The sequence below is a fragment of the Oncorhynchus keta genome, chromosome 14 (genome assembly GCF_023373465.1).
Source record: "Oncorhynchus keta strain PuntledgeMale-10-30-2019 chromosome 14, Oket_V2, whole genome shotgun sequence".
In the NCBI taxonomy this organism is placed as follows: Eukaryota; Metazoa; Chordata; class Actinopteri; order Salmoniformes; family Salmonidae; genus Oncorhynchus; species Oncorhynchus keta.
The window spans coordinates 42,734,886-42,755,546 of record NC_068434.1 but is presented as its reverse complement, the minus strand read 5'-3'; the positions used below and the strand labels follow the sequence as shown (position 1 = coordinate 42,755,546).

General features: G+C 43.1%; 2 protein-coding genes across 2 annotated transcripts; both read left to right on the top strand.

The window, feature by feature from the left end:
* Nucleotides 1–7,862: 7,862 nt before the first annotated feature.
* Nucleotides 7,863–13,048, top strand: LOC118393457 (hexokinase-4-like). Its single transcript, XM_035786142.2, has 10 exons — nucleotides 7,863–8,051; nucleotides 8,642–8,804; nucleotides 9,059–9,213; nucleotides 9,354–9,473; nucleotides 9,607–9,702; nucleotides 9,853–9,952; nucleotides 10,163–10,346; nucleotides 11,163–11,318; nucleotides 11,487–11,720; nucleotides 11,826–13,048. The coding sequence occupies exons 1-10, from the start codon at nucleotides 7,971–7,973 to the stop codon at nucleotides 11,971–11,973; spliced, it is 1,437 nt and encodes a 478-aa protein (XP_035642035.1). The 5' UTR covers nucleotides 7,863–7,970; the 3' UTR covers nucleotides 11,974–13,048.
* Nucleotides 13,049–14,018: 970 nt separating this feature from the next.
* Nucleotides 14,019–18,101, top strand: LOC118393456 (myosin regulatory light chain 2, atrial isoform-like). The gene is made up of 7 exons (XM_035786141.1): nucleotides 14,019–14,166; nucleotides 16,859–16,960; nucleotides 17,132–17,207; nucleotides 17,285–17,389; nucleotides 17,482–17,560; nucleotides 17,652–17,700; nucleotides 17,890–18,101. The coding sequence occupies exons 1-7, from the start codon at nucleotides 14,164–14,166 to the stop codon at nucleotides 17,992–17,994; spliced, it is 519 nt and encodes a 172-aa protein (XP_035642034.1). The 5' UTR covers nucleotides 14,019–14,163; the 3' UTR covers nucleotides 17,995–18,101.
* The last annotated feature ends 2,560 nt before the right edge of the window (nucleotides 18,102–20,661 follow it).

The window sequence follows — 20,661 nt, the reverse complement described above, 5'->3', positions numbered from 1 at the left end:
TCTGGCTGCTCCATGCAGACTGGCAGCTCTGGCTGCTCCATGTAGACTGGCACCTCTGGCTGCTCTATGCAGACTGGCAGCTCCATGCAGACTGGCAGCTCTGGCTGCTCCATGCAGACTGGCAGCCCTGGCTGCTCCATGCAACCTGGCAGCTCTGTCTGCTCCATGCAGACTGGCAGCTCTGGCTGCTCCATGCAGACTGGCAGCTCAGGCTGCTCCATGCAGTCTGACAGCTCAGGCTGCTCCATGCAGTCTGACAGCTCAGGCTGCTCCATGCAGACTGGCAGCTCAGGCTGCGCTGAACAGGCAGGAGACTCCAGCAGCACTGTAGAGGAGGAAGGCTCTGGAAGCGCTGAACAGGCGGGAGACTCCAGCAGCGCTGTAGAGGAGAAAGGCTCTGATAGCGCTAGACAGGCGGGAGACTCCGACAGCGCTGGAGAGGCGAGGCGCACTGTAGGCCTGATGCGTGGTGCTGGCACTGGTGGAACTGGACTGGCAACTCTGGCTGCTCCATGCAGACTGGCAGCTCTGGCTGCTCTATGCAGACTGGCAGCTCCATGCAGACTGGCAGCTCTGGCTGCTCTATGCAGACTGGCAGCTCTATGCAGACTGGCAGCTCTGGCTGCTCCATGCAGACTGGCAGCTCTGGTTGCTCCATGCAGACTGGCAGCTCTGGTTGCTCCATGCAGACTGGCAGCTCTGGCTGCTCCATGCAGACTGGCAGCTCAGGCTGCTCCATGCAGTCTGACAGCTCAGGCTGCTCCATGCAGACTGGCAGCTCAGGCTGCGCTGAACAGGCAGGAGACTCCAGCAGCGCTGTAGAGGAGGAAGGCTCTGGAAGCGCTGAACAGGCGGGAGACTCCAGCAGCGCTGTAGAGGAGAAAGGCTCTGATAGCGCTAGACAGGCGGGAGACTCCGACAGCGCTGGAGAGGCGAGGCGCACTGTAGGCCTGATGCGTGGTGCTGGCACTGGTGGAACTGGACTGAGAACACGCACAGGAAGCCTGGTGCGGGGAGCTGCCACCGGAGGACTGGTGTGTGGAGGTGGCTCTGGATAGACCGGACCATGCAGGCGCACTGGAGCTCTTGAACACCAAGCCTGCCCAACCTTACCTGGCTCGATGACCACTCTAGCCCGGCCAATACGAAGAGCTGGTATGAACCGCACCGGGCTATGCACCCGCACTGGAAACACCATGCGCTCCATAGCATAACACGGTGCCTGCCCGGTCTCTCTAGCCCCCCGGTAAGCACAGGGAGTTTGCGCAGGTCTCCTACCTGGCATAGCCATACTCCCTGTGAGCCCCCCCAATACATTTTTGGGGCTGACTCTCAGGCTTCCATCCGCGTCGCCGTGTTGCCTCCTCATACCAGCGCCGCTCCGCTTTCACCGCCTCCAGTTCTTCCTTGGGGCGGCGATATTCTCCATGCTGAGCCCAAGGTCCTTCACCGTCCAGTTCGTCCTCCCATGTCCAGTCCCTCTCTCGCTGCACCTTGGTGCGGCTGCACTCCCCTGGTTTAGCCCAGGGTCCTCTCCCGTCAAGGATTTCCTCCCAAGTCCAGAAATTATTGTCGCGCTGCTGCTGCTGCTGCTGCTGCTGCTGCAGTTGCCTGTTACCACGCCACTTGGTCCGGGTGTGGTGGGTGATTCTGTAACGGCTTTCTTCTATCTCCTCCTCTGACGATGAGGTAGAACAAGGATCGGACCAAAATGCAGCGTGATGGTGATTCATGATATTTTATTGAAGGAAAAACTATACATACAGAAACTACAAAAATAACTAAATGAAATAACGAAAACCGAAACAGCCCTATCTGGTGCAAACACAAAGACAGGAACAATCACCCACGAAACACTCACAGAATATGGCTGCCTAAATATGGCTCCCAATCAGAGACAACGAAAATCACCTGACTCTGATTGAGAACCGCCTCAGGCAGCCATAGACTACGTAAACACCCCACAAAACCCCAAGACAAAAAAGACACCACAATAACCCATGTCACACCCTGGCCTAACCAAATAAAGAAAGAAAACACAAAATACTAAGACCAAGGCGTGACACATTTGGGGTTCTATTTTGACAATCTTAATGCAATGGTAAATCTAAGCACTGGCGGTAGAGCTATAAATCAGGGGGTGTGTCTGAAATATGTTTTTGCTATTTGTACAGCCGGAATTATTAGCGCAATAGCTGGCGTTGGCTCAATGGTCAATCAAAGTGTTCCATGGCTTACAGCTGCATGTATTTGTCTCAAGTTCTCTAGGTTATTGACAGTCTTTGCATTGTCATCATCTCCAATTCCACTGGGGGCAAGGAATATTCTCGTCCTAGTCCATTGCGGATTAATACTACTGTTTATTAAATAGCATAGGCAACAGTAACGACTTGTAGAATGGTGCCAGAGGGGATAGTTGATGTTTTATGTGCTCCCAACCAACTGTTTTATTTTATTTATATTTTTGTGTTGTTTGTAACTTATTTTTTAACATATTTTTAAACTTATTTTGTACATTATGTTGCTGCTAACATCTCTTATGACCGAAAATAACTTCGGATTAACAGTGATTACCCACCACGAACTGGTAGCAGCTTTTTCCTTTAACAAGTCTGTAGGGTCCGACGTGAAGGAAAAACTGCTTTCCCGGGAACAGGCCCAAATCCTCATCATTTGCGTGAAGAGAAGACAATGAAAAAGGGGGCGGAGGTCGGGCTGCCTTCTGAGAATTTGTAGGCGACTGAGTAAGCCCCCACTGCCATATGTTCTATTGGCAAACATGCAATAATTGGACAATAACATTGATGACCTACGAGCAAGCTTAAACTACCAACGGGACATTTAAAACTGTAATATCTTTTGTTTCACCGAGTTGTGGCTAAACAACGACATGAACAACATACAGTTGGTAGGTTTTACACTGTATCGCCACGATAGAACAGTAACCTCTGGTAAGACAAGGGGTGGCGGTTTATGTATATTTGTAAACAACAGCTGGTGCACGATATCTAAGGAAGTCACAAGGTTTTGCTCACCTGAGGTAGAGTATCTCATGATGAGCTGTAGACCACACTATCTACCTAGAGAGTTTTCATTAAAAAAAATTGTAGCTGTTTACATACCACCACAGACCGATGCTGGCACTAAGACCGCACTCAAAGAGCAGTATACGGTCATAAGCAAACAGTAAAACGCTCTTCCAGAGGTGTCGCTCTTAGTGGCCGGGGACCTTAATGCAGGGAAAATTAAATCCGTCTTACCAAATTACTATCAGCATGTTAAATGTGCAACCAGAGAGAAAACAACTCTAGACCACATTTACTCCACACACAGAGATGCGTACAAAGCTCTCCCTTGCCCTCCATTTGGCATATCTGACCATAATTCTATCCTCCTGATTCCTGCATACAAGCCAAAATTAAGCAGGAAGCACCAGTGACTAGATCAATAAAAAAGTGGTCAGTTTAAGCAGATGTTAAGCTACAGGACTGTTTTGCTAGCACAGACAGGAATATGTTCCGGGATTCTTCCGATGGCATTGAGGAGTACACCACATCAGTCGCTGCTGCTACTCACTGTTATTATCTATGCATAGTCATTTTAATAACTCTTTAATATTACCTCGAGTAACCGGTGCCCCCGCACATTGACTCTGTACAGGCAACCCCGTATATAGCCTATTATTGTTATTATTATTATTTTTTCGTATTTGTTTATTTTTTTTTAACTGTGTTTTTGATTAGGGCTTTTACTGTAAGTAAGTATTTCACTGTAAGGTCTACAGCTGTTGTATTCGGGGCATGTGACAAATTAAATTTGATTTGACTTGACTGATAGCAAAAAAAATCCCTGATCTCAAATCCAAAATGCTGGAGTATATATCCACATTAAACGTTTTAGCTTCACTGTCCAAATAAATAAGTATAAATAAGTAAAGGAGTGTATAAAACCCCCACAAATTATTATTATTAGGCTTATTAGGACAGTAGACAGTGACCTTTCGATCGGGTATAGGCCTTGCCACTTCTGATTTCTCACCACTCTCATTTGTTGTTTTCCTAAGTAATTTTGCTTAATTTAACAATTTCCTCCTGGCCACTTAACTCGGTGCTAAGTGCTTTCCATACTAGAAGTGTGCAGATAAATTATTGACTCCCAGGGCAGCGAATTGAAAACGTTGGGCACGGAGACAGTGAAAGAAAGCTATTGTGAGCATATGTTGACAGGGTGGTTGTGGCAGGATAAGGGGTGTTTGCCCCCCCTTTAATTTGACAGTTTTGGTTGCTATAGATTTTGAGAAAAACAAATGTAGGCTAAGGGGTTCGGAGGTGTATGTGAAATTGTTTTCTCAAATGGAAAAGCAATACAACATTTATTTTTGGATATACATTGAGGTTACTTGGATGGAGATTATTTGAATGTTACTGCTACATTTTGGGATCTGAGGACCATGGTGAGAAGGACTTGATTTTATCTGAGGTTGAATCGTTTTTTTTTGGGCCAGTGCACTTCTGTTATTGATGGCCGCAGTGGATGCGTCATGAACTACAAAAGCGCACAAATGAAAAAAAAAAGTTTATTTTAGGACTTGCCTATACAGACTTTTCCAGGCATTTGAGTGAACACTTTTAACTGAAATAGTGTTTGTTTATTTATATAGGCCTTTAGTGTGTATTATTCGACAGAATAACTAGCCTAACAGCAGACAATGTTGTCCACTGAGGAACTGGTTGGACATAAATCATTTGGACACTCCTCAAACACATGTTCAATAGGCCTGTATTCACAGATGAAGATTCAAGACCAACTGCTACTTTCCAACCTGCTCTCGTAGCCCAACTGGACAACACGCTTACTGTTCCACAGCAGACAGCACCCATGACCGGGCAGGACATGTATGATATGGATCCTCATAAGATGGATAAGGTAAAAAATATTGGGATGATTTTATCCATTTAATGGAAGATTCCCTGAAGGGCCGCTTTAAGTTGTCTTATTTAGAAAGTATCCTTCCAGGGCAATGGAAAATCCTACTTTCTAGCAAACTGAGTTTGCATAAAAATAAATCACTCCCAAAGTCCATGAAAGCATGAAACAGGGTATCAGATAAGGTGTATATGAAAAATGAATTATCAGGCTATTTATATTACTTGCCTACAGTATTTAACATTCTAAATGTGGCATTGTACAAGTAGTACTATTTTTGCTTTACTTTTGAGAGATGACTTTTGCAATTTTTGTTTTTTAAGAAGGTGGATGTGTTAGCTGAATGACTGTAGACAGTTGTTATGAATAAAAAGTGGGTGGTTTTATGTGGTCTCATCTGAGGAGTGAGGCAGGTGAATGGAAGCCTTGCCCATCAGGCCATCTCAGCAAACAGCCCAGTAGGAGAGCTCTAACTGGGTTAAATTAGCCGTCAAAGTCAGCTATGGAGAAGTACTTGGCACACATTCAAGTTCCATCCATAAAAGGACCTGACACCAATCAAACATGGATGGATTTGTCAAACAGCATCATGCATGTGTGTGTGTGTGTGTGTGTGTGTGCGTGTGTGTGCCTGTGTGTGTGCCTGTGTGTGTGTGTGTGTGTGTGTGTGTGTGTGTGTGTGTGTGTGTGTGTGTGTGTGTGTGTGTGTGTGTGTGTGTGTGTGTGTGTGTGTGTGTGTGTGTGTGTGTTACAGTAACACCTATAGCATCATTGGAAGGTTGAATTAAGATCCTCACCTCTTTTCTGATTTATGTTGCACATGTGCATGTTGGGGGGGGTGGCTATTCAATCAAACTTTACACACAATAAAACATATTCTTCATGTTTGAATTCATAATACAGTACAATGATTTATTACACAAGATTATACTGATAAAGAATATGGAATGTTTGAATGAACTCAATCTCTTATTATTGTGGAAACAGGCCGAGTCAAATATAATCTGGACTTGTGCCAGCCTCTACTGAAGATCTTTGTTCATGCAGTTGTGTACATGCGTGAGCTACCAATTAATTTAGCTAATTCAGTTTCTATCTTTGAGATTCTCCCTGTAAGTGCTATATAAACTAAAGCGCTATTTGAATTAAATCCATGATTAATCTCCCGATAAGGCAAGTTGTAGTTGACAAAGTGTGTGTCAGCCTGTTGGTAAGAGTTACTGTTGCATTTATTCTGAAATCAGGAGAAAGGGGCACTCAGGAAAGGGTCACCACAGCTATTTTTGGAGTTGTTTTTGACAGTACCATTGGTCATGTCTAAAATTAAACCTTTTCGGGTGATAAGCACAGGAGACCTTTGCCTACAAAGCTTCATTATTGATTTTAGCGGTCATTCAACTTTGCAGTGCGCTAAATTTAGATGCTTTGACATCTAATATTGAGCTAGTTAAACAATGACTAAGACTTTGAATACAGCAATATTACACACTTTATACCAGTGTCTGATCTGCCTCCCTATGTGAAGATATATTAGTACTGTAGGTACATATATACATATATATATATACCTACTGTAAATCATGTTCCTGTGAGAGGCTTCTGTTGAACCCAATGAAATAGGTCACACCTTTGCCACGTTTTCTAAGCAAACACAGTCATCTATGAATGTCAACTACTTCTATGTCAATGACTAAGCTCAAATGACCATGTTACCTGTTCTACTAACCAGACAAACTTCCAAGTCTGGTCATTCATGCCATCAAATGGATATAGAGTGGAAATTAATGTAGGTTACTTGTACTAGAAATTCTGTTAAATAGCAACAGTAATAGTTAGCTGTATGTCTTTTCAAAGGTTTTAGTTTAGATCAACCTTACCCTGTCTGATTAAATGTCTTTTTTGCCTGCTTTTGGGTTTGTCATTACGCATATGAAAGATTTTCTCACTGTAATACTTTGCTGTTCAAATTGACCTGTGGTGATAATTCACATTCTATAGCATAGCAAGCTACAGTGCCTTCAGGAAGTATTCACACCCCCTTGACTTTTTCCACATTTTGTTGTGTTATAAAATGGGATTGAAATGGTTTGAATTGTATTTTTTTTTTGTCAACAATCTACATAAAATACTATGTAATGTCAAAGTGGACAATGTATGAAAAATCAAACCCTAATACATCTTGATTAGACACGGTAAGTATTCAACCCCCTGAGTCAATACATGTTAGGATCACCTTTGGCAGTGATTAGAGCTGTGAGCCTTTCTGGGTGAGTCTAAGAGCTTTACAAACCTGTATTGTTCAACATTTGCCCAATTCTTCAAGCTCTGTCATATTGGTTGTTGATAATTGCTAGACAACCATTTTCAGGTCTTTCCATAGATTTTCAAGCAGATTTAAGTCAACTCCGTAACTAGGCCACGCAGGAACATTCACTGTCTTCTTGGTAAAACCTCTGTCCTCTGAAAATGTGTCCTTGTGTTTTAGGTTATTGTCCTGCTGAAAGGTGAATTCATCTCCCAGTGTCTGGTGGAAAACAGACTGAACCAGCTTTTTCTCTAGGATTGTGCCTGTGCTTAGCTGATTCTGTTTCTTTTTTATCCTGAAAAACTCCCCAGTCCTTAACGATTACAAGCATACCCATAACATGATGCATCCACCACTATACTTTAAAATATGGAAAGTGGTACTCGGTAATGTGTTCTATTGGATTTGCCCCAAACATAAAACATTGTATTCAGGAAAAAAATTGAATTGTTTTGTCAATTTCTTTTGCAGTATTACTAGAGTCATATTGTCTCAGAAATTGTAGATATAATCTGACCACATGCCCTTGGCTAGATGGGGTGAAGGGTTAGGGGGTGGGCATTTGTGTGGGCCTCCATCTTCCCCCGGCCAGCCCCCTTTACCAGAGCATAAAAACAGCCGAGGTCCTCATTCAACTACATTTACAGTTCACTGACTCTGCATACACACACACTCATGCCAAACACACACTCACCACACACCTAGATACACACACGAGTGATTTAGAGAGCTAGACAAGATGCTGTGCGTCAGCTCCTTCATGGGCCAGATGGGGAAGATGCCTTGTAGCCTCAGCTCTGTGCTAGAGACAGTCATCATGGTAAGACATTGCCTTAACAATGTTATAATTTGACTTTCTACTCTGCATGAATGTTGTCTGAATTAACTCAAGTCTTCACACATATACTGCTCCATGTTGTTTGAGAGGAAGTTATGGGTGAGAAGGTTTGTCAGACGTTCAGTTTACTACTTTGTCCTCTTTGTGAAATACCTGGATGAAACTGTGTATCTTGGTGGCGAAATGTATTTCAGAGCCACCATAACACAGAGCATACAGCATGACGCAACTTATATGTCTGAAATTATTCAACTTTTTAAAAATTGGTTTTCAAAGCTTCTGTTTCCGCAGCTGATATTTTAGATGAATAAACATTAGAGAGAGAAAGGGCTGAAGTTAAACATGAAATAGATCTTCCTTATCCTTACCCTTACTGTCATTCTTCACACTTTCCTTTACTGTGCTTTAAATTCTGTACTCTACTCATGACGTGCGTATGTAAAGTGTCCTTGGACTTGAGAAATGCCACACCTGAAGTTCCGTTGGGTGAATCATGTTATTCTATTCTCAAGGTATTCTAGGAATGAATATTATGATGGTTACTTGTGAGGGCTCTGTCCCTCCCTCCCCAGGTGGAGCAGATCCTGTCGGAGTTCAGGCTGAAGAAGGAGCAGTTGAAGGAGGTGATGAAGAGGATGATGAGGGAGATGGACCGGGGACTGCGTGTAGAGACGCACCAGGAGGCCAGTGTCAAAATGCTGCCCACCTACGTCTGTTCTACCCCTGAAGGATCAGGTAGAGGCATATACCTCGTTTATATCATGCTTTCTTGTGAAATAACAATGTAAATGCATGATACCTAGGCTATTTGTACTAAATGGGTGATGGCACATGAAAGAACATGACATTTCTTATTAGATTTATTTGACATTCAATTTGTAGTGCTTTAAAAAACAAAAAATAAGATAGAACAATGTTCTTATTCCAGAAACCCCTGCTGTGTGTGTTTGATCCTATATGACACCGTTCTGTGTGTTGCGCTGTGTCAGAGGTGGGTGATTTCCTGGCCCTGGACCTGGGGGGGACTAACTTCCGTGTGATGTTGGTGAAGGTGGGGGAGGATGAGGAGAGGGGATGGAAGGTGGAGACCAAACACCAGATGTACTCCATCCCTGAGGACGCCATGACAGGCACGGCTGAGATGGTGAGAGTGCAGTGTACTTAGAAGTGTTCACCCAGAACTGCACTGTGTCGACTCGTGTAATCAGTGTCCCCCATAAATCATCATGACTCACCATCCTCTCTCTCCCTTCATCCTTTTCCCTCCTTCCCCTCTCTTTTCAGCTCTTTGACTACATTGCTGAGTGTATATCAGACTTCCTGAACAGACAACACATCAAGCACAAGAAGCTTCCTCTGGGATTCACCTTCTCCTTTCCTGTACGACACGAGAACATAGACAAGGTTGGAGATGGACTAAGTACAAGATCTGCACAGGGCACAGACTTCAGATTATTTGATACGCAAGTGACTATCTGAGTATCTGAGTTAGTGTCTGAGCCCTGCTACCAACCCAAACCCTCTGTGTTCCTCCCAGGGCATCCTACTGAACTGGACCAAAGGGTTCAAGGCGTCTGGAGCAGAGGGTAACAACGTGGTGGGACTACTGAGAGATGCCATCAAGAGGAGAGGGGTAGGATTTTCACTTCAGGATTAGGATTCTATGTTTATGATACATAGAATAATAGATATGTTGTGATGGACATGCTATGGTACATTTGTAAAACATGCGTATTAGATTCATGCAAATAGAGCCGGACTGAAATGTTCCTTTACTCTTCAGGACTTTGAGATGGACGTCGTTGCCATGGTGAACGATACAGTTGCCACCATGATATCCTGTTACTATGAGGACCGCAGCTGCGAAGTGGGAATGATTGTGGGTAAGGATGCACACGCACGCGCGCACGGACGCACGCACGCACGCACGCACGCACGCACGCACGCACACACACACACACACACAGGTTTATCAGCAATTTATCTCATGTTACCTACCAGCTCTCTACCTCTCCTTATAGCCTACTATGTTGCTATTTGTCTGTAATACGACACACAAATCAAATGTAATATGAGCATTGTCCTGTCCTCAGGTACTGGGTGTAACGCTTGCTACATGGAGGAGATGCGGACAGTGGAGCTGGTGGAGGGGGAAGAGGGGAGGATGTGTGTGAACACAGAGTGGGGGGCCTTCGGAGCCAACGGAGAGCTGGTGGAGTTTAGATTGGAGTACGACAGGGTGGTGGACGAGACATCACTCAACCCTGGACAACAACTGTGAGTATTGGGCCTTACACTGTTTATCTCAGCACAATAACCTAATTAGGCCTTCCAAAGTTTAGGAATCTCCACTGGTGATAAAACTACCTTTTAACTGGCATAAAATGGCTAAAATAATTGATTACTTTCCAGGAATTTGCAGAAATTTGAAAGTAGTACCTAGTTTTTCTTGTGCAGTACTGGTTGCATGTATATCCAGACATGTATAAATGTGTCCATTCTTAGAGCTCAAAGTATGTGAGAGTCAAGTTTCTGAAAGACCTGTACTTTCCTGTGACACAATGCACATGCAGCCTGAGGATGAGTACAGGTGAAAATGTGCCTCTCTCTCTCACCTGTCTACAACACTCACCTGACACTAACCTGCAGCCTATGTGTGGTCACTAGGTAACCCTCTTGTTTTCCAAGTCGAGGCTAGTGGCAGCCCAGTCACTACACATCAGGGTCAGATTAATGAGCTCCTGTCCAGCGCTAGCTAATGTCAGCCAGGCTAATGGCTGTTTACCGTCTACTCTGACAGGCCCTTGACACGGGCAACCGCTGAGCTGAGCCTCACTCACCCTAGCACTTTATCTCTCTCTCCGCCCCACAGCGACCACACCGAGAGATCGCTCTCCTGCTTTTCAATCTCTCACTTTCTTGTTTCTCCCCGGCCTAGCTGGGAAATGATGATGACAGGGATGTCGGTTCACGTGTTGTGTGACGCACAGCTCTTTTTCTCTCTTCCTCCATCCACTTGCTCTGCCCCGCTGCTTCCCTCAACTCTCCTTTCTGCCCCCTTTCTCTCTTCCTTCCTCGCCATCGCTCCCGTAGCTATGAGAAGCTGATCAGTGGGAAGTACATGGGAGAGCTGGTGCGGCTGGTATTGTTGAAGCTGGTGAACGAGGAGTTGCTGTTTAACGGAGAAGCCTCTGACCTGCTGAAGACTCGCGGCAGCTTTGAGACGCGCTACGTCTCCCAGATAGAGAGGTGAGGGGTCACGACACAACAATGACATTAGAATTACAACTGTCACCACTATTACAATGCCATCGACACAGTTCCAACTCTTTGTGTCAGTGACTGTCTTCTGTCCGAGCCAGTCAAAGCTTCCCTCACTAAGTCTAAGCCTGTGTTCTCTCCCTGTGTGTTCCTCAGTGACTCTGGAGACAGGAAGCAGATCTACAACATCCTGTCTACGCTGGGCGTGTTGCCGTCGGAGCTGGACTGTGACATAGTGCGTCTAGCTTGTGAGAGCGTGTCCACGCGGGCAGCACACATGTGTGGGGCGGGGTTAGCCGGCGTCATCAACCGTATGAGAGAACGCCGCAGCCAGGCGGTGTTGAAGATCACTGTGGGCATCGACGGCTCCGTCTACAAACTCCACCCCTGGTGAGGAGGGAGGAGGGAGAGGGAGTCACCAAGTATAATGTTAGTCATATCTAGCGTCAATGTCATGTTTTTTATTCTAACTCTGACATTAATCTCCCTCCACAGTTTCCAGGACAGGTTCCACAAAGTTGTGCGGGAGCTGACGCCTCACTGTGACATCACCTTCATCCAATCAGAGGAAGGGAGTGGCCGGGGGGCGGCACTTATCTCGGCAGTAGCCTGTAAGATGGCAGCGTGCATGCTGACACCCTGAGAGTCGTAACAGCCTCCCACCTATAGGGGACGATGCAGGTGAACCAGGCTTAACTCTGACCTCATACAGTAAATTATACCTCATCTACGGTGATCCAGCTCTGGCCTCCTCTTGAAGCTTTCACAGAGTAATCTGTAACTCCTCATTGGTGAGAGAAGCAATACGGGTGTGGATAACTCACTGTACATAGAAATAACCCCACCACACAGCACACACAACATGGGAAACACAGAGACAGATTCAATCATCACTTTTCCCAGTGTACAGTATTATACAGATGTCTTTTTGAACTGATGAGCCTCTGAAAATTCCCTGCAGTCCCACAATGCATAAGTGGTGAGTCCCAGAAAGTAATGAACCCTTGTTTAAACATGTTCTCAAGCTTCCACTGATTGCAGGTATTTAAAGCTTGATTAATAATGTAACATAATGTTAAAGGGAAAAAGATTGGCATTGATTTATAGCATCAGTATGTTTTTTAGTTTGATGCTTTTTGTTTAATCCAGAGATGTTACCGTATATAATTTAAAACTAAGGGATTATCCATTTCAAATGTATTGCAGTGCAGTCTTTCACTTACTGTTCGTGGGAAATTAAATATTTCTTTGATAGTGTAAAAGTTCTGTATCTGTGATGAGCGTAAAGGTCTTAATTCCTATTATGTATATCTAAGAATGATAATGTGCTTTGTAATGTGACAATTTTTTATTGTTGTAAGTAAAGTTGCTGCAACATACAAATATTTTGTTGTGTGCCTATCATCATTTGAAATTGAAGGGGCCAAATAACTGAAGTGGCTTTAGTGTACATGACCACATCCTGTCATAAAAACTGTCAAGTTTCTGTTTCTGTTTAGTAAAGTGAGCAACTCAACACAAAGTTTCCCAATGCAACTAAATAGGACTGTAAACTACAGTCATACTCAGTGGTGTAAAGTACTTAAGTAAAAATGCTTGAAAGTTCTACTTAAGTCGTTTTTTAGGGTATCGCTACTTTACTTTACTATATATATTTTTGACTACTTTTACTTTTACTTCACTACATTCCTAATAAAAATGATGTACTTTTAACTCCATACATTTTCCCTGACACCCAAAAGGACTCATTACATTTTGAATGCTTAGCAGGACAAGAAATGGTCTAATTCACAAACTTATCAAGAGAACATCCCTGGTCATGGCTGATACCTCTGATCTGGCGGACTCACTAAACACATGATTCATTTGTAAATGATGTCTGAGTGTCGGAGCGTGCCCCTGGCCAGTGGCGGATTTAGGCAGCCGCCCAGGGCAACATCTTGCCGGAGGAAGGAACGGGGCGCCTGCACTAAAAAGAAATGTGACATTTGAGCAATCCGTTTTCTATCGCTCATTTGCACGTTACTTCAATGATATCATGTCACCTTGTGGGACTGTGGGTCAATTAACCTTGTCGGAGTGGGCACCCTGATTCTAGTTTGTGAGCTAGACTGGCTACTGCCTGGGAAGGTCTCCCACTCAGAAGTACGACATGGGGAGGGGGGCGGGGGTAGGTTGACCTCAGCTCTCCCAACTGGAAGCCCGAGGGAGAATCTATCAAATAGCGCGCCTTTAACTTTGTACAGTGCTAATACAATTAGTAAAATCAGTCACAATACGAAATGTTACCAAATAAACCACAATTCATTCATAATATTGTGAATATATAGTTTCACAGACATATTGTTGCATTTTTTTCTGGTTTGTGCGAAATCTTTAAGAAAAATCGCTGAGGAAGCCTTACAAGGTAGAACCGCCACTGCCCCTGGCTATCGATAAATAAATAAAAAACAAGAAATTTATGCCGTCTGGTTTGCTTAATATAAGTAATTTTAAATTATTTATACTTTTGATACTTATCCCATATCCCACTGGCTCCTCTCTCACACCATTTTGTCCAAAGCCACCTCCCCCTCTGTCTCCCTTCTCGTCTCTCCTTCTCCCTATCTCCTTTTTCCACCCCCAGTGGAATGAGAGAGAGAGAGAGAGAGAGAGAGAGAGAGAGAGAGAGAGAGAGAGAGAGAGAGAGAGAATGAATATGGCCATGTATGAGACTGTGGTACACACTGCAGGCCTATTATAAGAGGGCAGAGGATAACATGAGCCATACATAAACTCTACCCAGCATCACACCTAGTCCTGGGCACAGAGAGCCACTATACCACACACAGACATGGTGAGTACTAGAACAATGACTCAATATTATACATCATTTGCCATCTTTATGTAACGTTTATCTGGAATTTATTGTTTAATCTGGAGTTCATTGTTGTGATGAAATATTAGGGTCATTCCACGAAAAGAGTGCCCTTTGCGTCCCTTTGATATTTTAAGTAGAAATCGTGCACTGATATTGGATTTTAAAAGCCTGTTATATTAAATGAAGTGCCCTTTAATATACACCACATACAGACTTCAATAAATCAGATTTGATATAATATAAGAAATATTTTACATGTCCTTCTGTCAACCCTGTGTCAGTTCTAGGAATTGCATCATTGCATCATTACTTATTTTGTTGCTTTGACAAAGTAACTTCTGAGGATTCTGAGCATTTTTAAGGTCAACTCTGATAGGTGAACTTTACTCTTGTTTTAATATAGTGAAACTACTTGTTTGTTTTTTATTTTATTCAAAAGAAACATTGAATAATAAAATCATAGAGCTGGTTGTGCTATTTGCAGCAATTATTTTGTATTTTGTGATGGAAAATTGTGGGTGGAGCATAAGACCTATCTATGGGTAACAACCCTGTTTGTTACCCATAGATAGGCTAGAAATGTTTTAACAATTACATTGTTAAAACGTGCATTCAAGTGCACATTCAATTGCCATTCCCTGTTGCACACAACAAGCTTCCATTTCCCCAGTCACAACCCAATCGCACAACCCTGTTACCTTATTTGGCACTTAATAGGCACTTCTATAATCCTTTTTAAAATGTATTATTATTTAACCTCTTGAAAAACATGTTTTTTTATGAAGTTGAACATGTGCTCTTTATGACAGAATGTTAAAATTAGGTGAAATAATAAATAAATAAATATTTGACCAAGTTACACTTCTCAAAAGGCACTGAATTGGTGGAATGACCCTAGAATGTTTTTAACTGTAGAGAGAAAGCCTAGATTTAGGTTTCAAATTTTAACTAAAAAGTATGACTTCGACAGTCAAAAACACGTTTATAAACTCAGCAAAAAAAGAAACGTCCTCTCACTGTCAACTGCGTTTATTTTCAGCAAACTTAACATGTGTAAATATTTGTATGAACATAAGATTCAACAACTGAGACATAAACTGAACAAGTTTCACAGTCATGTAACTATCATAAATGGAATAATGTGTCCCTGGACAAAGGGGGGGTTCAAAATCAAAAGTAACAGTCAGTATCTGGAGTGGCCACCAGCTGCATTAAGTACTGCAGTGCATCTCCTCCACATGGACTGCACCAGTTTTGTCAGTTCTTGCTGTAAGATGTTACCCCACTCTTCCACCAGGGCACCTGCAAGTTCCTGGATATTTCTGGGGGGAATGGCACTAGCCCCCCCCTCCGATCCAACAGGTCCCAGATGTGCTCAATGGGATTGAGATCCGGGCTCTTCGCTGGCCATGGCAGAACACTGACATTCCTGTCTTGCAGGAAATCACACACAGATCGAGCAGTATGCCTGGTGGCATTGTCATGCTGGAGGGTCATGTCAGGTTGAGCCTGCAGGAAGGATACCACATGAGGGAGGAGGATGTCTTCCCTGTAACGCACAGCGTTGAGATTGCCTGCAATGACAACAAGCTCAGTCTGAGGATATTGTGACACACCGCCCCAGACCATGATGGACCCTCCACCTCCAAATCAATCCTGCTTCAGAGTACAGGCCTCGGTATAACACTCATTCCTTCGACGATAAACGCAAATCCGACCATCACCCCTGGTGAGACAAAACCATGACTCATCAGTGAAGAGCACTTCTTACCAGTTCTGTCTGGTCCAGCAACGGTGGGATTGTGCCCATAGGCAACATTGTTGCCGGTGATGTCTGGTGAGAACCTGCCTTACAATAGGCCTACAAGCCCTCAGTTCAGCCTCTCTCAGCCTATTGCAGACAGTCTGAGCACTGATGGAGGGATTGTGCGTTTCTGGTGTAACTCGGGCAGTTGTTGTTGCCATCCTGTACCTGTCCCACAGGTGCTATGTTCGGATGTACCGATCCTGTGCAGGTGTTACACGTGATCTGCCAGTGCAAGGACGATCAGCTGTTCATCTTGCCTCCCTGTAGCGCTGACGTAGGCGTCTCACAGTACGGACATTGCAATTTATTGCCCTGGCCACATCTGCAGTCCTCATGCCTCATTGCAGCATGCCTAAGGCACGTTCACGCAGTGTCTAAACAACCGTTCCACAGGTGCATGTTCATTAATTAATTAATCAACAATCATGGGAAACGGTGTTTAAACCCTTTACAATGAAGATCTGTGAAGTATTTTGGATTTTTTACAAATTATCTTTGAAAGACAGGGTCCTGAAAAAGGGAAGTATCTTTTTATGCGGAGTTTAGTATGTGTCCTATTTTAATTAGAAATTAGAAATGACTAATCCCTTAGAAAGTCATTAGTACTTATTTATATTGAAATCAACTCCGGATGACCTTGGTCAAGTAAACCTGGGTGTTTTACTGTAAAACTCTGTGTTAAATGTATGTGACATGTGACCTTATTACTCATTTTTATTCTTTCACATAGAATACATGGTTTCCATTGTTACGTGTTGACGTGGTTATTATTCTTTTGGATTCCTCTGTTCTCATTCGTTTACGACTGGTGGCAGTGATATGGCCATGTGTAACATCCTGTCTATTTTTCTGGTTTCTCAGGCCAGTAAGACGGCTGCTAATAAGAGACAGAGAGGAGCCCAGAAGAGCTGCTCCAATGTCTTCTCCATGTTCGAACAGTGTCAGATACAGGAGTTGAAGGAGGTGCGCGGCTACAGTACACTTACACTGGCTGGTCCATAGACATTAGACAGAGGAAATGGCTCATAATATTAGACATAAATACATTTTGGATATTCGTTATTTATTTTACGATAAAGGTACAATTCTGAGGGGGGAATCTATTAACAATGGATGCACTGTGTTTATCTCCAGGCTTTCGGCTGTATTGACCAAGACAGAGATGGTGTGATCAAAAAACAGGACCTGAGAGAAACCTATGGACAGCTAGGTATTTTAATTGTCTCACTATACAAAATGTGTGTATGTGCATGCGTGTGTATGTCGATTTATGTTTTTGTCTACCAGGGAAGTTGAACGTTAAGGATGTGGAACTGGATGAGATGTTGAACGAGGGGAAGGGTCCCATCAACTTTACTGTGTTCCTCACTCTATTTGGAGAGAAACTCAACGGTAAGACCCCATCCCTCTGCTTCTCCATCCTTCTGCTGTATGCGTCTTTGGATTCGGTTCATGTTAACGGAACTATAACCCTCCCTTTACAGGCACAGACGCCGAGGACATCATCCTCGCTGCCTTCAAGCTCTTCGACCCAAACGGCACAGGTTTCGTCAACAAGGATGAGTCAGTATCATTTGAACCTATACACAGATTGCCAAAATAGGCAATGACAATGTGGTCAATTAATTATTCATTAGCTGTGTATTCTTCAAAGGTTTAAACGGTTACTGATGAACCAGGCGTATAAATTCACAGCAGAGGAGGTTGGTATTCTTTTTTCTCCTTTTAACCTACCTTTTTTCTTTAAAATAGTACATTAACAAATCACACAGTTGACATTACTTGGGAGAGAGAGATAAACCATCCTATCAGCAGTCCTCCATAGAAAGTAGGCCTTTGGTCAATTCACATTGTTGCCTTAATCCCTCTCTGTCTTCTGATGAAATCCTCAGGTGGACCAGGCGTTCTCTGTGGCGCCAATTGACGTGGCCGGCAACATCGATTACAAGTCACTGGGTTACAACATCACCCACGGAGACGAGAAGGAGGAGTCCTAAAGGCCCTCAGCAAAAAAACCTGACCCCCCTACCCATAGCCCCTGAAAGGGCAGAATTGGAATCTCCTCTGGTTGTCTTTTGCCAATCCAGTAAAGAAATCAAATCAACACCTGTCCGTAAAATGTTTATTTGTGGTTACATTTAGAGACAGTACAGTTAGTATTTGTACTATCACACAGTTGAATGAAAGTGTTGTCCTCTTTACAGTCATACAAACTCTTGTTTCTGACAGCTGTCGACAGCTGCCGATACTGGGACCAGAACACTCAAACTACACTTAACCACTACAAAACATGTTCAAGTCAACCTAATTACCCCCCTCCCCCCACATCCATCTCCCCTCAAACACAGCACGATTTAGATTAAAAGGTTCAATGCAGCCATTTTTATATCAATGTCAAATCATTTCTGGGACACAATTAGGTACCTTGCTGTGATTGTTTTCAATTAAAATGGTCAAAACAAAACGTTCCTTAGCAAGAGCAATTTCTCAAGCAATAATTTTTTCTAGGACTGTCTGGGAGTGGTCTGAGTAGGGAGGGGAAAACTGAAAACTAGCTGTGATGATCTGCCTGGTGATGTCACCAAAACAGCCAGAAATGCCAGGCTCTTACACTAAAAGGGAATTATTATCATTTTCACAAATTATTCCAACCTCAACGAGGATTTACAGTATATCTAAAACACAGACAAATCATATTGTTAACTGCGCTGGGCCTTTAATACCCCAAATGTGATCTGTAAGGTGCATCCAGGAGAAAGGGCAGACTGCAATGAGCCTGTGTAGTTCCAGTCAGAGCTATGCATTTAGAATACAATTCTAAATATATGGCTCTGGTTCCAGTCATTTAGGCCTCGGTTGCCGTGGATACAACAACAAACCCGTTAACTCCACTGCCAAACAGCCACCGCATCTATTGGTCAAACAGAGCTAGACAGACAAGGTTCACCCAAATTTGTAAGCCAGGCTGGGGATACAAGCTACCTAAGTCCCTGCTTCTAAGTCCCTACGGTTAGGTGTTTGTAAGATTTTTGTAGTTTTTTGCCGTGTGAGATGTAGTTGTTGCAGAAGAAGCAGAGATGCCTATATCTTCTGGAGCTGAGGGTAGAGTAGATGTGGGGGTAGATACATCCATAGCGTGGACACCAGATGGGGTGAAGAAAGAGGCAAAGCCGGTCAAGAACTGTGATTCCTATTTAAGAAGGTGGGTGGATTGATCTTTACTCTGTTGAATTAAAGTGACATCTTGGTTGAAAACAAAATGTTGCATCCTCATGAAACACACCATACTGTATTCATGTCCATGTGTCCACTACAATTAACATTAAGAACAATAGTAAAAAAATATATATTAAAAAAATGTAATGAATTAATGCATCACATAATTTTAGGCTATTTCAATAACTTTGCTGTTATCATCTGAAGGCATTTTATTGCTGGTCAACAAAAGCTGTTTTAGTCTCACCGTCCATCCGATAGTACCCTCTCTTACATGTGAACTATGCAGCAGGACGTAGGAATGGCAGGCACGAAACAGGCTCCTTCATGTTTCAACTGGCCAAGCTCTTCCCTCAGACAATGATACAATTTCTCTTGCACAGTGCGTCTTCAATTACTTGTGCACCTTGGTTGGACTGCAAGGTAGCGACAGTCCACTTACTCTGAAATGCAATACGTTTAGTGAGTCTGATCTGATGTTAACAGGCATCTGGAAAGCCAGGCACGGAAGAAAGAGCACAATAGCACCATTTTGGGGGTAAGTGTCATCATTGTTAATAACAGGCCAAATATACATTTATACATGAACTGATGCAATACATCAACACGTTAGATGTTGTTCTGTGTTTTCGCGTAGTTAAATAACATTTGCTTAGATGTTGTTCTGTGTTTTCGCGTAGTTAAATAACATTTGCTTAGATGTTGTTCTGTGTTTTCACGTAGTTAAATAACATTTGCTTAGATGTTGTTCTGTGTTTTCACGTCGTTAAATAACATTTGCTTAGATGTTGTTCTGTGTTTTCACGTCGTTAAATAACATTTGCTTAGATGTTGTTCTGTGTTTTCACGTAGTTAAATAACATTTGCTTAGATGTTGTTCTGTGTTTTCACGTCGTTAAATAACATTTGCTTAGATGTTGTTCTGTGTTTTCACGTAGTTAAATAACATTTGCTTAGATGTTGTTCTGTGTTTTCACATAGTTAAATAACATTTGCTTAGATGTTGTTCTGTGTTTTCACGTAGTTAAATAACATTTGCTTAATCTAAAAGCAGGATACCAGTCAACACCGTGCTGGTCCAGACGGAGAGAACATGGACACTTTCTCACCCGGTAAGTTAGTAAGGAAGAGGGAATTTCTTGCACCTTATATGCTAGTGTTAACATACATTTTTACCGAAATATGAATGACTTAATTGGTTCAACTCTTCCAGGTGTGAGCAGAGATCCTAACACGCAACAGAAGAATGGAGGCAGTGACGAAGGCAAAGCCTCAGGAAAACAAACCAACGAGAAGAGCTCGAAAAAATCCCAAACATGTACCCTTCTTTAGAGACACAGCACTATGAATGGGACGCCCAACACCACGTTTTACTTAGTGCCATATAATCCCATCGTATTGAGTCTTTATGATCACCCCAAGTTCTCTTCCTTGCCTGTTACTGTGAT